General features: G+C 40.5%; 1 protein-coding gene across 2 annotated transcripts in view; it reads right to left on the reverse strand.

Annotated features, from left to right (window-relative positions):
* Nucleotides 1-17,295, reverse strand: part of MCAM (melanoma cell adhesion molecule) — a 53,664-nt gene extending 36,369 nt beyond the window's left edge. For both annotated transcript variants that reach the window (XM_069947112.1, XM_069947111.1), the window contains exon 1: nucleotides 17,214-17,295. In XM_069947112.1, the coding sequence (XP_069803213.1) occupies nucleotides 17,214-17,259 (46 nt within the window). In that variant the 5' untranslated portion in view covers nucleotides 17,260-17,295. The remainder of the gene's footprint in view (nucleotides 1-17,213) is intronic.
* Nucleotides 17,296-17,549: the final 254 nt, after the last annotated feature.

Below are 17,549 nucleotides of genomic sequence, written 5' to 3' on the forward strand. Positions count from 1 at the left end.
TATATTTTTGTTGAAACAGTAGCTCCTCTTGAGCTAGTCATCCTTATAATAGGGTTTTGTTGTGAATGTAGGTCTGCATAGCAACAGAAGGGGGGGGGGGGGGTCACTTTTTTATACCACCCACCAAAACAATTTCTACTTTGCATACTGGCTGCTGCCCTCAATCTCAGATCATTATTCATCTCACATATTAGACAAAAGATCAGTGTATGCATTAGCACTTACTCAATAAAACTGTTGTCACGCAGATTTTATATGATTTCCCTGAGGAATGTATAATGGAATCCATTGAGTAACTTACAATTCTCCATGGACATCACTTGAACTAGAGGAGTTGCCTAACTTGTGTTTTTACTCCTTGACATGGACATCCACACTTCATTTCTTAACTCTATTGTATCTTTCACTAGAACTTAGTGTCTTTCAAAAGAAACATCAGTCTTGCAAACTTTTCACTGACATCTTTCCGTCTTATTCATTCTGTTAACCCTGCCCCTCCCAATACTTTTTGTATAATACAAGTCCTGTATTCAGAAGCCTCTCTAGAATCCAGCTGGTGAGATGCTTAGTAACAAGATGTATTTTTTATTCATACAACAGTGCTTTCACGAAGGCTCATAGAGAGTCAAAGGGAGGAGATTTCGGAAGAAACTTGAGAAAACATCGTATTTATTTTTCATGTAATGCAGGCACCTAAAGTAGCAAGCAGAACAAATAGTAGCAGTATCCAGGGTAAAACAATAACGTAAAGGGAGTGACAGTTTTATTAATAGTCCTAACTATATGCCATGATATGGTCCCCCGGCTTGAGAGACTGTGTGGTTTTAAGTTGCACGAAAGACTGTTGATTTAAATTCCCCCCTAACTTGTACTGCACAACACTCACATTCATAGTGTCTGTTCATGGTGTTTCAGCTTCATCCCATTCAAGTAAATGTTACTACATTGGGAAGTGTGATACAAGTCAGTGTAACTGAATGAGGTGAGATAAAGGGATGAGGATCCCCCAGTTAGCTGTTCGTCTGGGCCCCCAACTAACCTGATATTGATCGTCACTAATTCTAAATAACTGCATAACCCCTTGAAAGGGGTATTCCACACAAACATAACTTTTGATATGTTGCTGCCCATGGTGAGACTAACAATGCATTCCATACTTGTTATTATCTATTCAGTCTCCTTCTTTTAGTTCTGCTTTCTGCCGAAGACACAAAAAACTGGGTGTGAGCTTTTCTCCCCATCTCCCCCTCCCCTTTGAGATGGCTAATGTAAACAAGTCCCTATCTGCAACTTTGTAATGCCGGGAGGGTTAATCACAGTAAGTTCATCAGCAACCTGACCTCAGATTAACTTTCCAGCATTAAAAAGAAGCTACAAAGTTGCAGAAAAAGCCTGCCAGGGACTTGTTTACATCAGCCATCTTGGAAGGGAGTGCAATGGAGGGGGAATGGAGACAAAAGCTCACACACAGTATTTTGTGTCTTCAGCAGAAAGCAGCAGCTCAGAACTAGGAGGAGACTGAATACATAATAACAAGTATGAAATGAATTGTTAGTCTCACCATGGGCAGCATCATATCAAAAGTTATGTTTAAGTGGAATACCCCTTTAAGCTAGGTGTTTACATTTTGTGAGAACTGTGGTCAAAATGTGTTTTTCAACATCTGTTGATGTATTAACATGCAGCATGTTGTTGACTGCACTTTTTTACATGAATTAGCGTTATTCATGCTATGAGTAGCTGGGAGAAAGAACTAGTATGGGTTGAAAAGTGGAAGCTCCTTGTGCTATCTCCTTTGCCACTTTCTGGATTACAACAAAAAACTAGATACCCTTTTTTTTTTTTTTAAAGGGTTACTCTTTGAAATCAACTGGCTTTAGAAGGTTATATAGATTTGTAATTTACTTCTATTTAAAACTCTTAAGTCTTCCAACACTTATCGGGTGCTGTATGCCCTGCAGGAAGTAGTGTTTTCTTTTCAGTCTGACACAGTGCTTTCTGCTGCCACCTCTGCCCGAGACAGGAACTGTACAGAGCAAGAGAGGTTTTCTATGGGGATTTGCTACAGTTCCTGTCTCGAACAGAGAAGGCAGCAGAGAGCACTGTGACAGACTGAAAAGAAAACAACATTTCCTGCAGGACATACAGCAACTGATAAGTATAGGAAGACTTGAGATTTTTAAATAGAAGTAAATTACAAATCTATATAACTTTCTAAAACCAGTTAATTTGAAAAAAAAAAAAGATTTTCGCTGGATAACCCCTTTAACATTAAATGTACCTTTTCCCCCTAAATTTAGAAAATCTCTGCAGTTGCCTGTTCAGTATTTGTTATAGACAGGGTTCACACTATTTCCGAATGAACATTTCCCTAATCCATAATTATTACTGCAATATAAACAAGGTCCAGAATAAAAATTAATTGGGGCAATGTGATTTCTGTCCTCCTGGCCAGGCCTGGACTTCAGAGAAGGGTTCTGGCAGATATAACTGTAGAATTGAATTCAATAAGAAGCAGGCACATGCTGTGCAAACCTCTAAATAGGTTACTGATAATTTGCCTTCAGAGCAGAAAGGGATGCTATAAAAAGAAGTACGCAGCTTTCTATGACACATTCAAGCCCTCTACTTTTTACTTATATAGCCTTAAACCTATGTATTTATACTGACTACACTCATGACATTACAACCATTTCATATATGTTTTCAACCATGCAGTGATTTACATACATTTATATAGAGTAACTCCCACACAGCCATTAGATAAAGCATTATTCATAGATTAGAACAACAGGACATGCTGCGCTGGCAATGTGCTAGCACCCAGCATGCATTAGATGTAAGTGAGCCCAGCAATTCCTGCCCTTATACAGATAATAGGTTGTTTACTATCTTCCCTTTTGTTTGTATAATTGATCACTTCCAGCTGCCGATTCTGAAGGGCGAGAACTGGATAGTGTACTTTAATCTGCGGTCATCTAGGGTCACACCGACTATAAATATATCCCTTAAAAATACTGATCAGCTGGAAGCACAAGATGGATATACACATCTATAAGACTGTATATACAAATCATTATCATACTGTTACAAAGGTCTAATATGACCACACCACAACATAGAGCAGCATAACCATTCAATAGTTACGTGCCATAGTCATGACATATAAAAAAAATCACAGATGCCAACTACAGACTTGGACAGCTCCAATGGCTCAACACTGTTTAACATATGTTCACATGGGGTGGACAATGTGTGTGTGTGTGTGGACAATCTATAGCATATTATACAGCTGGTGGATGGGATTGTAGAAATCATGGTGCAGGTTTTAAAGGGCATATACCATCTAGATCTATTTTACTAATTAGAGACAGATACTGGAACATGTTCTTTTTTTCTAATCTATCTATTTTCTGATTGTAATTTTTTGGGGGTACAATATTATGGGGGCAGCCATCTTGCCTGAGCATTTAGTGTCAGGCTTTACAGCAAGCCTTGTAGACTTTTCTTTTTTTTTTAACATTCTTTTTTTTACATTTTCCAAATATACTGGTTACATAAGGGTTACGTAAGACAGAAAATGAGAGATCAGTTTCTAAACCCTATCCTTTGTACAGGACACATATATAAGCATGCTCTGTGACCATGTAAAGGTCATTCCCCAAGGAGGGGGAGGCTAGCTGCCTCCTTTATCTACTGATGTCACCTTTTGCTTTAAGGGAATGTGCACACTACGGAATCCCGACAGAAAACCTGTTGCGGATTCTGCAGCTCGCAACTGCTCTTGGTCCGTGCATAGAATGGATTCTATGACAAGGGCAGAGACGCACGCAGCCGCCAAAGTCCGCTAGCGGGTGCAAGCTGCGGAATCCTCAAAGAGTTTTCCTTCGGGATTCCGTAGTGTGCACATACCCTAATGCTGTACATATCACATTATAGCAGCCTCCTACTTATCACCACATACAGGAAATCTGAGCTCAGTTGTATGCCTAGTGTTCAGAATGAAAACTACAAGATTATTTTATAATATAGATGGCGCCACACTACTCCCAGGTAGCGGCTCGGCATGAAGCACTAGGGGAAGTCCCACCAGCCTCCAGTGTGATGAAACCAACTTCTCCCTGTGACGTTGCTCTATTGATTTTAATGGAGTGGGTTTCGTGCCAGGCCGGTAAACTGAGGGTAAACAAAGACTTAGGTTAGAGTTTCCTTCCATATAAATGGATGCAAACTGATAGAATGGATAATAAACAAAAATCTTCAATATCAGTCCAGCATATAAACCATAAAATGTCATGTTCTATTGAAAACACATTAAAACTCGGTTACCTACTAGATACATGATGCGATAAGATCCATAAACACGTTGCTGAAAAATAACTAATCTGTTTGAAATGCGTGGGAGTTCCTGGAGATTATTACTTTGTGTATCCTGTTGAAAACCTACTTTCAATCCATATGGTTTTAGGGAATATGTTCTGGCTAAAAACTCATGTTGTTTACTATGTAAATACCGCATAAAAAACATCATTTAAAAACGCCTCAAAAACATTTTTTTTTAAAAAATGGGGAAAAAAAATTATATTTTAATAGGCTGTAAGAACCTAGCCTAATAGAGTGGTAACTATGGTTTTAGTGCAGATATGCATTTTTCAGCAAGGTTAGTAAATGACATTAAAAGGTGCTTAAGTGATAGCAAAATACATTATTTAGGCGGCTGATAGCTTTTATGTACTGGTTCTTCTGACACTAATGATTCCATTGATTTTTTTTACTCCTTTGTGCATTTTACATGGACTTTTTATGGTAAAAATGGTGACAACAAAGGGCAGTGAGATATTTATTCTTCTGCTGTATACACTAAAATCCACTACAATTCTGTGTACAAACATCCCTATAGAAAAAGTCAAATATGCCTTCACTAAAGTAGACTACAATATTAACTACCTTAAGGCCATGTTCACATGACGTATTGTACCCAGCCAGGTCACGGAGCGGCCGGTCTCTGCAAAGATCATCATGGATGATCTTTCCTGCCTCAGAGAGTGCAACAACGGCCGTATAAATACGAAAAAATACATTGTGTGAACATAGCCTAAAGGTGTATTCCCATCTTGGCTGATCCTTGGGTGTTCAACCACTGGGACCTCCACCAGTCACAAGAACAATGACTAAACTGTCCCTTTGGACCCCCAGCAATTAGTTAGTTATCCCCATATACCTATGATAGGGCATAACAAGTGGAGATGGGAATACTTCTTCTATTCAGAGAGAGTGTTTGAGGAGACTACATTCTCATATCTGTATTCTATGGTATTGGACCTTTGTTTTAGATGGCCTCTACAGGCTAATATAATCTAAGTGATATAATATATAGCAGCATTGCTCAGTGTATTTCCACTAAAATATTTTTAAAAAAATAATTAAAAATTTCAGTATCTTGTTTTTTTAAATAACAACAGAATTTAGGGATTTAGAGAAGGGTTCACTCTCAACATCAGTGTGTCCCCCTCACCACACGTTTGTTCCCCAATATCTCACTCTTAACATCCAGTGCCCTCTCCATTATGTGACGTGCTCATCCTAAGGGCCCTTTTACAAACACTTTTAGAAACACTCATTTGTCCGATAATCGGTCTGTGTAAAAGTAATAGCAATCAGCCATCTTTTGTGCAGCGGTAAATATTTTTGATATTGGCTGCTCATCTACCTGTGTAAACAGGAGATTTGTGGTTGATAGTAATGTATTTAAATTGCTGCATGAATGATACAGTGATCGCTCATGTGACCCAGCCACGAGCACCGTTGTTGCCAATTGAAGCTTGGTTGTGTCTGCAAATGGCCCCATGGTCATGTAAAAGGACACTTACAGCATACAAGACATTTTAAGGCGGCCTCACAACCTTTTATCGTTGTGTTAAAAAGCAACGACCACTTCCTGAAATGACATCTGATTGCCCTTTTGTACACACATAGAACTGCTGCAGTCTTCCTATGGAGAAATAATCAAGTAATTTAGATTAGAAACACCTGGCTGTGATCTTCTCCTCCTAAAATAGAGGAATGATGTAAGTCCATTGTCACACATGGCTTATTCATTACACTTCGGTTTTCTTGAATAAATAATGATTTACGTCTTGTAAAACCCTATACAGTTATTACTTAGGAGGACTGAAGGTTTGTAAAAAACAAACAAAAAAAACAAAAAAAAAAACTACAATTATTATAATTTCCTACTAGTAAATACTCTTAGGTTAGGTTCACACTTCGTTTTCGCATCCATTTCACTGTATCCACTTCAGTACATTTAATTTTAATATTCAAAAAAAATGAGGTCAACCATGACCATGTCATACGTTAAAAAAAAAAATTCTTATGTAAGTCAATGAAAAACAGATCAGTATGGCATTCAACATCCATTTTTACCATGCATGCTTTTTTTTCCTGCTTTGTTGCTGCTTTTTTTTTTTTATTTTACTACCATATTTTCCAGTGTATGAGATGACTGGGCGTATATGACGACCCCTGACTTTTAAGATCGAACACTCACCTGTCACCTGTTCCTAGCTGCTTCTTTCTCCTGGCAGCCACCTGCACTGTAAATCCCCAAACCCTCTGCCATTCTTCCGAAGCTCTCCCGGCTGCCGAGAGTCTCTGAGCTTCTCTGAGGAGACACCCGGCTGCTGGGAAAGCTTCAGGAGAATGGCATAGGCTTCGGGGTCTCTATATCATGCTGCCTGTGACGGGAACATGACAGGAGATGTGAGGCTGCCAGGTGACAGGTGAGTTGAATCGTTTGGTTTTTATAGTGGTCGCCGCATATGTCGGGGATGCGGCTGTTTTTTAGCTCTTCCACCATATGTGGCGACCATACCCGGCAGATTTTTCGGGGTTAAAAAGTAGTTGGAAAATACGGCACCTTTACAGAAAACCAAATGGACATACTGTATAAACAATAGTCTGGTTCAGACCATATTCACTTGTATGGGAGAAATTTCTAGGCATGATCTGCAACCCATCCATTCTACAGGGAGTGTGAGGTTGAATTCTGAACTTCAGCTATTTAAATGTTGGTAGGATCAAGTGTTATCTATATATTGGTGACCTTTAATTGTAATCCAATCTATGATAACAATGAGGTCACTGCTGGAAAGTCATATTTACAGAATAAGAAAGTGTCAGTTCATTAATAAACTTAGGGGAGCATTTATCAACGTAAAAAGTTCTTTTTTTTCTTGGCGTAAAACGGGCAGATGCGAATAAATTTATTTGCAAAAGCCTGTTTTGTGAATAAAATTTTAGCATCAGCCCAGTTTACGTCGCTTGCACCAGGGAGGTGTGGGAAGGGTGGGGAATGGGGGGGCGCGGACTCTAGGTCTGCTGAATTTATGATTTTGCGCACAGAAAAATTATGAAGAAACCTACGCCAACTCAGAACTGGTGTAAGTTTCCCTCCGTGCGCTCAGGATTTATGTAGAGGCAGTGCGCCTCTACATAAATCTGCATACTGTCGGCGCTGTGGGAACATTTTTAAGCCTGGCACAAAAAACGCCAGACCGGACCGCCACTATATTCTATGGGCCACCCAGACTATCTAAAGATGGTCCGGACAGTCCCTCCTGCAGCTCTGAGCAGCCCCCCCTGCTTCTCCCCTCTTGCTGTAGGTGGGTGTAATAGCACAGACAGCTGGGAACGAGGAGCAAGAGAACGCTGACTTGACAGGTCTGCGCTCACTTGCTTATATCGGGCCGTCTGATATGGCCCTTAGGCCTTAGAGTTGGTTTCTTATGGTTTGCCTTGCAGTACTGGTTTCTGGGTTAGCCAAGGTTAGAACCTGGCGGTTGTGTATTTTCCCCGTGTTTGTATGGAATTCCTCTGGGTACTCCCGTTTCCTCCCACATTCCAGAACATACTTTAAGGTTAAACAGCTTTTTAAGAACATTGACCTTAATTTGTGAAATACAACACAAAACAAAAAAGTATAACAATTTAGAGTTTATTAAATTACAGAAGAAACTAATGTATTAACAACAGCCGCACTCCAACAACAAATATCATATGTCAACCGTAAGCACATATAAAAATCTAGAGTGTGGTATCAGATAATGGTTTCATCATCTTGTTCACATGTACCTTCTTTGCTCCTTTGCTGTTTCCTGAAAGTGTCCAAGTATTATCGGAATTTCTGGCCAATAATCACTTGGTGTAATAGGTAATATTTAAAAGGCACGATGAGCCGACATGCATGATGTCGGCTGATTGTTGTCTTTCAACATGTTGAAAGACAACAATGAAATTAGTGACGGTCTGCTGGCCATCACTCCATGTAATAGCAGTACCGGCCGCTATCTCCTATGAACTACTAAAGATCTAAAGATCCTCCAGGCAGCCCCTCCCTAAGCTCTTACCCGCTCGCTGTCAGTATATTGCCGGCAGCAAGTGGGGAACAAGGAGCAAGAGGGCGCTGACCTGACAGCATGGGCCTTTACTCTGCTTCAGAGAAACAATGCACTTACAAATCTTCAATGCAAAGGTTGATTTAGTAAAAGAGTACAGTGAGTAAATAATCACTCACAGGCTGACATACTTTCCTCCACTGTCCACACCTGCTGCTCTCCTGCGGACGTTTCGGAGGATTGACTCCTCCTTTATTATGCGCAAAGACCCAGGGGATTGGAGCACCATATATGCACATAGCCCGGTAACAATTAACACACAGGCTATCTTCACCCAATGTCAAAAAAGACAAAAGACGGACGCCTTTTCTATTTAAAAAGATGTCCATTATTGTCTTGATGTAATTTACTTCAATGTAATGCCCTGAAGTCAGAAGTCAGAATAGAATGACGGACGTCCAATGCAAAGAGTGTATAAAATGACGGAAGTTATCTGCGCAGACATCAATTATTTTCGGACGTCTTTTGCAAACAACAGATGTTATTTTTTAGTTGTTCACACGGTTTTTCTTTTGTTACTGTCCTTTCACCATTTTTACTATTAAATTCAATGGACTTTTCAATTAAAAACCCACCCAATTAGTCCACCTAAATTAGAATAATGAACCAGCAGCCGTCATTGCAGGTAGCCAAACAGTGAAATGATGGATGTCTTTTGAACCTCAAAATGACGGACATCATTTTTTTCTTTTCAAAAACAGAGAGGAAAAACGTTGTGTGAACATAGCCATAAAGTGACATATCATAATCTATATATTGGCACTTTATGTGTGCTCCAACACTCTGCCTCTGCATATAGATGTGCTCATATATGATATACAAAATTCCTATATTTAAATCTGTTCCTATATAAAATATTGAAATTACTGTATGCCCCTTTGAATTTGTACTGTGAGCTACATTTAGAAAAAAATCCATAAAACAGGTATTATGATTTAATGAAATAAGTGGATACAAACAAGATATTAGTGTCACCTGGGTACAGATCACATCATGAATCCACTAAATTCAAGAAGGACAATTTCTGCTGCAGTACCACGGGTTACATTTATGCCACTTTGGGTTTGAGTACTTTGCTTTGGAGTTTATAAATATAGATAGGTCTGTGGTGATGGAAGGTCCATAGCAGCAGGGAGGTGTCCTAATCTTGTAAGTAGCGTCCAGGAGTGAAAAAGTAGTGATTAGTAGTGAAAAGTAGTGACTGGTGTGGTTGGGTAAGTTCGTTCATCACTAGTAGTTCGTTCATCTGCTAAAGTTAGTAGTAAAGAAAAATGTATGTGAATCAACAGTAGTCACATAACTCATATTATACAATACAACCACAGTGCCCATAGATGTGTATAGTACCTTACTGTACATTACTAATCTCTGCAATTGTCACAAATGTGGCACTTAAGGTGGACATACACATTTAATGACTGATGACCAAACTGATGCTTCATCCATCAGTTATCTCTCCTGTACAGATGAGCGAACCGGGTTCGGGTTCGAGTCGATCCGAACCCTAACGATCGGCATTTGATAAGCTGGGGCTGCTGAACTTGGATAAAGCTCTAAGGTTGTCTGGAAAACATGGATACAGCCAATGACTATATCCATGTTTTCCACATAGCCTTAGGGCTTCATCCAAGTTCAGCAGCCACCGCTAATCAAATGCCGAAAGTTAGGGTTCGGATCAACTCGAGCATGCTCCAGGTTCGCTAAACTTTACTCTCCTGCCAGCCGACTGTTCTCCCCACACACAGCTGGGAGAATTCCATCCATACACCTTGTATTGACAGCCAAACTCATTGGGAATAGTGGTTATGGCCAACTAAGGTCTAAGGTGTAAGGGGACTTTTAAGGTCCTTTATCCTCTTGGTATGTTGCTAGGTAAGTGGCAAAAACATTGTTGGCATGGACATCCAGTCACCGTGGTAAATGGATTTCATTTGCTGTTATTTGATCTTGGTTACTCTTCCTGGATGTTGCACGCTTTCTTTTAGACTGCTTGGAGCTTAGTAAGTCCTGCTATGTAGTTCCTATTCTGGACCTGTCTGGCCTCTGTTTCTGTGGTATCTGCCTCAAGCCACCTGGTTCCTTGTTTCCTGAACTCTTCCTGGCCTTGTTTCTGGTTTCTGTTTTCCTGATCTGTTGCTGGTCTCTGTTTTCTTGTCATTAGCCTTACTCTGACTTGGCCTGTTTCTGTACACTGTCCAGGGTTTGTTCCCTGGACTAGTTGTTCTCCAGCTCCAACTGACTTTGCTCCAGTCCTGTTCTCCAGTTACGTCCAGTCCTTTGTTCAATCCCCAGTCTTCTTCTCCTTAGTGCTGTTTAGTAGCTATGTTGGGGCTTGCAGCAAAGACTGTACCTCCTTCTGGTGGTTAAGGAGGACCACAAGGTTCTTTAAGCTTGGCAAACCAAATTAACCTGTGCAAAACTTGTTTAGACTATAAGGATCCATTTCCAAGTCATTTATGTTCGATTTATGTTCCATTAAATGCCTTATTACTGAAATATTCTCTTCTGTACAATATGAAGCACCATAAAGTAGCTCATAGAGTCTCTAGAGATTTATATTACAATGCCACAGGGGATTGGTGTGTCACAGTACAGCCTTATAAACCAAACCAAGTTCATTCAAACTATGAGGGTGCTCTGAACACTAGGGGGGACATTTATGAACGGCCGTATGCCAGAGAGAAGGCACAGATTTGCCTCTTCTCCCTGGCGTACGCCTGCCGTATTCCCCGCTCACCCGATGGGCAGGCTTGGGGAGCTTGGGGGGATGGCATGACAAGGCGGGGAGGAGGTGTGACCTCTTCCTGCACCTCATTTATTTAGAAGCAGGTGTAGATTTAGTACGCTGGGCCCAGGTTCTGGCACCTGGCCGTCCGGATTCACTGAGAGGTGTGCGCCTTTTGAATCCTGCCAGGGAAAAGGAGGCGGGGCACAATATAAGACAGACGTACTTGTACGCCGGTCTTCATAAATCCCCCCCTACGAGTCACAACGTGCTCACATTCTGGGAGACTCACATCTTCCCTAGCTAAATTTGATGTGACCTCCAGTATTCACAGAAATATATCATCCTGGATTATTAAAAATTAACACGTATAAAAGGCTGCATACAAAGAGGAAATAAGTTTCACTAATGTTTTGGGTAAATGAACATCATTTAATATTCTATAGCCATTTCAGACCTGGGTGTATGACCCAATAATGCACTAGATATTGTAGAGGTCTTCTACCAGTTCAATCTTTTCTATGCTATCAAACATTAATTCCAAGGATCATGACTATCTGGCACCTGCTCATATCACTTAGGAATTATGCTATGGATTCTTCCTATCTTCTGCTTGTAGGGACAGCTGCCAATATCTAATTGCAGTAGAGTGTCCTCCTATGTTCTGATTAGTTTTTTTTCTGTATGGTTAGGACAGTTAACCCCTTCATAACCCAGCCCAAAATGGCCTAAGTGACCAGGCCAATTTCCATTTTTGCATTTCCGTTTTTTAAGAACATTTTTATTTTTTACAATTTTTCAGTTCCCCTGGGGAGACTATTACATAAAGTCATTAGATTGCATATACTCATCAATTCTATGCAGTTGCATAGCATTGATCAATGTTATCTGCAATCTTCTCTAAGAGAAGACCGGAGAAGTACAAACAATTAGGACCACTTTGCAGGGATCCAGATTGTTAAAGTGTCACTGTCGTGAAATTTTTTTTTGCAGAAATCAATAGTCCAGGCGATTTTAAGAAACTTTATAATTGGGTTTATTAGCCGAAAAATGCATTTTTATCATGAAAAAGCAGTTTGAAGCTCTCCCTCCTGTCTTCATTGTTCTCATATGGAGAGAGCTAAATAAAACACCAAAACAGGACAACAAAGAGTTAATCTGCAAATACCTCACCCTCTATCTCCTCTGACAGTCACCACTGATCTCTCTGAGCTCTGATTACAGCTGTCACCCAGCTCTGCCTGTAATCCTTTGTTATCTGCTTTCTGCTGTCGGCTAACTCCCTCCTTCCTCCTCTCTCCTCCCCTCTCTATAGACCAGACTGGGTATGTCTGATGCAACAAGTCACAATTTCCTGATTTTTTTGCAGTGGATGGAAAAGAGGAAGGAGGGGGTGGCCTGGGAAAAGGCTTTTTAAATGCAGATAATGGCATATTTGGCTAATAAACCCAATTACAAAGTTTCTTAAAATCGCCTGGACTATTGATTTCTGCAAAAAAAAAAAAAATCACAGTGACTTTTAAGTGGCCAGAGCTGCTCCTGTCACTTACACTTAAATGCCGCTATGGCTGCTGCCTGTCAATAATGGTGACCATCTGATAGCAGACAGTCATTACCCGCTATGAAGCAAGCTCAGCTCCTGAGCTCGTCTCATAGCACCATAGCACATAATGGTGTACAGTTACGGAATGGTTCATCTGGTCACAGGCTTCCATGCTGTACAGGTACAGCATTGGTTGTCTAGGGGTTAAAGGGGTTATACCACAATAATTTTTCATCACAACATAGGTGATAAATGTATGATCTATTCCCCACTGTTGCGACTCTCACAATACTCTCACTATATTGGGGGTTGTAAGCCTAAAAGCATCTATCCACAGGATAAGTAATAAATGTATGATTTCTGGGCACCTTTCTGTCAGGACCCCATCGATCTCAAGAATGGAAGTTTCAGAGTGCCCCTTATGAACGGAGTGGCAGTGTGGTTGTTTAAATAATGAAAGGCCAAGTCCTGGTTTGGCTATAAATACAGTCCAAAATTCTATGTGTGAAAGGGCCCCTCGGGGACAGGGTTCTCTTTTCCTATGTCCTAATCTGTTAGGTACTTACTTCATTTTGAACTTTTTGTTACATTCTGAATGTTAAACCCTCATATGTACAGCGCTCAGGAATCAAGGACACTTAAAAAGAAATAATAATAGTAGTAATAAGAGGTTGTTTGAACTTCACCTGTCACTTAGTGTCTGTAGTGCTGATTGAAAATAGCCAAGTGCAGAATCCAAACAGAAATAAAAGGGGTTATTTAGCGCTTGCATATTTTTTTACATCTTACTGCCATCTTACATCTTACTTATAAGAAAAGAAAAGAAACATCACATACTTACCTCTCTGTGCTCCAACGGTGTCCCGATGCAGTTGCCACTGTTACTTCCGAGACAAGCTCATCTCGGTAATAACAACCTGCTCAGCCAGTTATTGACTGAAACGGGTCAGCCTTGCGGGCAGTAATTGGCTGAGTCGGCTGTCACTCCTGAGACAAGCTCAGAAATGAAGCCCCTACTACACGGGCCCATAGTGAGGGGCAAGCAAGCGCTGACCTGTCAGAATAGTACTTGCTTCTTGTTTCCCGCTTGCTGACGGTGTTATTCCACATGCTGATAGTGAGCACCTAAGAGCGGGGGGGGGGGGGTCTGCGGGAGAGGTACCCCAGGCGCTCTTTAGATCACCCAGGGAGCCCATAGGAGATAGTGGCGGTATGCTGCCACCGATCCTATTGGTCTGCTGCCACCGCCCCTAATACACGATTGAAAAATCATGTTGAAAGACATGGATCAGCTGACATGGTGCTTGTCGGCTGATCATTGCCTTTTAAAAGGGGTTTTCACATTAAGTGATCATCGGTTGAGATGACTAAGTCCAATAATCGCTATGTTAATTGACAGCGTGGACCCAACGACTGCCTTGGGACACCGGGGGACAATGGAGAGGTAAACATATACTTTAATAGAGCAGCAGTGTGCAACAGTGCACTAAAAGAAAGTTGAGAAAGCTTTGCTTTTCTCTAAACCATGTAACCTCCCAGATTTCTTCAGATACTTCTAAACATCTCCAAAGAAAGCCAAGTAGCAAACAATATCATTAATTTATAGATGTTCTGGAACATAGTAATGATGTGCATATTGGAAATTCCTGTAAATTACATTCACATTAAAATCCTTTAAAAGAGGAGCTGAGCCAAGTATAAGAGGGCAGCAATGCTGTTGTGGAATAAAGCTGTAAAAGACCTTGTCAATAACAGAGAGTAGTGAATGGCAGATGAATAAATGATGGATTCTCAATAGCCTATAAAGAAGTAATGTTACAAGACTCAGATCACATTATATAATGACTGAAATTCCGTTAGAGATTTCAAGGCTGTGTGCAAATGGAGGTTTAAAATAGTACATGAACAAATCAGAGGACAGAGCAATGTGCTGGCCTGGCCCTAAATGACCCAGAAAATATCACCATATGTTGTATAAGTGTATGGTCTTGCTAGATTTTTATAGTGGTTTATATTGGATAGTGTTTAAGATTGATCAGGTGGGTCAATTAAAGACATGCCCCAAGGATATATAAGTGAGCACCAGGGAGCAGAACAACTAAGGAATCTTCTGCTTCCTGGACAAACCCTTTAAGTATTTCATAATGTCTTGTCTGACAAAATGCATACAATGCTCAACATTTAGATGCAACCACAAAATTATAATGTATCGATAGTTTGGTTTCCAAACATATCTTTATCCATTAAGGCAAAAGATAATTATGTTTGGGAGCGCCACAGAGAATGAAGTGGGGGTTGAGCATGTAGGCTGCTGTTCCTCCATTCTTGTTATCAGTGGGCGTCCCAGTGATTAGACCCCATCAATTAGCTAACCTGTGGATATGGGGTGGCTTTTAATATTGAGATAATCCCATTAATTGACAAGGGGGTGTTACCAATCACCTTGTCAAAGGAGTGTGTCTCTTCTCACTCATTCAGTACTAATTTGTCTTTGTCAACATATACAGGGACACACCCCCTACTAGTAACACCCGGCTATTAATTTATCTATAAACTTATTTAAGGAATAACCATACAACGGCACACTGTAGAAATTATAATATAAAATGCATGTACTTGCTAAAGTATGACATATCATTGAAGGGACTGTGCCACCATCAAGACATATCCTCTGTGAACATGATAGGTGATAAGTGTCTGATCAATGAGGTGTGATTGCTGGGGCACTACTATGAACAAGAGCCTCAAGGACCCCTGTTGACGGAGAAGTGGTCAGGTATGCCCACTGCTACTCTAACCAGACTCTATACACAGTAGTTACATAGACAATGAATGGAGCAGCAGTGTGCCTACTCAACTACTGCATCATTCATTCCACTGAATTCTGAATGGTGATAGATAATACATAGGTGATAAGTCTTGTTCTTGGGAAAACTATTACAAGTCACAAACTAATGCAAATAGAATAGAGATATGTACATAATCCTGGTATATTATTTCTTAAACAGTACAAGAAAATATACGGGGCCCCATAAAATACAATGCTGACATGGACTGACAAGAAAAGAAGCCATGATAACTGAAATTCCATCTTAGATTATATGCGGATAGATGAGATTCCCATTTGTAATTTCCTCTGCCAGTAAATGAATGCTAAAACATACCATGTTAATAACTGTATTATAGAAGCTCCACAAGCATCTATTGTTTAGTAAACGTGTAAGGAAAGGGGTAGGAAGGCTGATTTGGATGGTATGACGGCAGAGAGGTTATAAGGTCGGGACTATTCTTTGTAATAAATGGGGAGATCCATTTGGGGTTTCCTGGTCAGAATGAGCAAATGCCAATGTCAGACAATCTACATAGTGTGCATGCAGTGAAAGGCCATGGGTAGAATTTAGGAGGGGCAGGCTGTACATCATCACCACCACCACTAAAATAGTCCCAGTTACATTCATACCCAGCATCACAATGTCCCATACACACCCTCTGAGAGCAATGCACGGCCCTTCTACCGCCAGACTATTCTCCAGACATATATGACATTCAACAAGCCCTACTCAGTAACAGCACATGTTCGGCCAAGAAGCTTTAATTGTTTAGAATGAGACCTTTGAAGCTTTTACTAAATAAGGGAAGTCTTCACGTCTGGTTTTGCATATTTCTACTGAAGACTCGATATCAAACTAAAGCTCTCTACACATTCTAAGCAAACAATACATAATAAATATACACGAAAAAGCCAGAGGATATGTTACTTGTATCTAGAAGACTTTCCCTTTAAGGGAGAATCCTTATCGGCTTGTGTTATGTAGGGAAGCTTGTAGTGACATTGATAAAGTGATTACTTCACTGACTGGCTTCTTCTCAAGTAATGAGGATGATCATCTGAGCTGCCCATTCCCATTCAGTTATTCTGGCAGGATGGAACTTTGTTACATTGTTCCTCCTTATTCGCAATATTTACCTTTACATTTATTTCGCTGCAGATCATTTTACTCCATGGTTTGATGGCTCGTTTTATGGTTTGATGGCTTCACTCATTAGCTCATTTACATGAAGTGCTTCTCAGATGATAACACCCAGCCTAGAGACCTCACCCAGTGCTGTATACTGCCACTACTGTAATGGGCATCACTATTATTAACACTACTATTTTCCAGTTTTAAGTTTGAATGATACATTTGTTGCTGTACATTTTTTATGTATTTGTTAATTTTTATCTATTAAGTCTTATATTAAACATTGCAAAGTTTCTCACCTTAATAAAAGTCAGTGTTCCTACTACGATCATAGGTAAACAGTCATACAGAACGGCTAGACAAGAAATAACCATAGATTCATATATACATCACTGCACTAACAAGCAAATGTGCGTTTCAATCTAGGACAGACAGTGCACACACATAGAAGTCATTCATTCAGCACATATAAATATAGTGCAGCTAGTGACAGCCTCACATGCCATTACCAAATCTGCTTCATTTACCTCTCCAGCTGAGCAGGCACAGGGAGAGCAGGATCAGTATATCCATGGTCCTGTATGTACTGTACACAGCAGCCAGCAGAAGCTGAAGAACACTGAGCACAGGGACAGGCTGACGTCAGGTGGGAGAGAGAGGGAGGGAGGGGGGAGAGAGGGTGTGAGAGGGAGGAGGCAGGGGCGGACATACAACACAGACCCCACCAGAGAGCAGCAGGACAGCATGACTTCTGCTGCTTAGGGCTCCAGGTGATGGTCATGACATGGTGCAGCAGGACAAGGAACGACTCTATACGATATAGCGGGAATTAAAAAGGCATACATTTCCTAAAGTTGATTTCA

The sequence above is a fragment of the Dendropsophus ebraccatus genome, chromosome 12, assembly GCF_027789765.1.
Source record: "Dendropsophus ebraccatus isolate aDenEbr1 chromosome 12, aDenEbr1.pat, whole genome shotgun sequence".
Taxonomy (NCBI): Eukaryota; Metazoa; Chordata; class Amphibia; order Anura; family Hylidae; genus Dendropsophus; species Dendropsophus ebraccatus.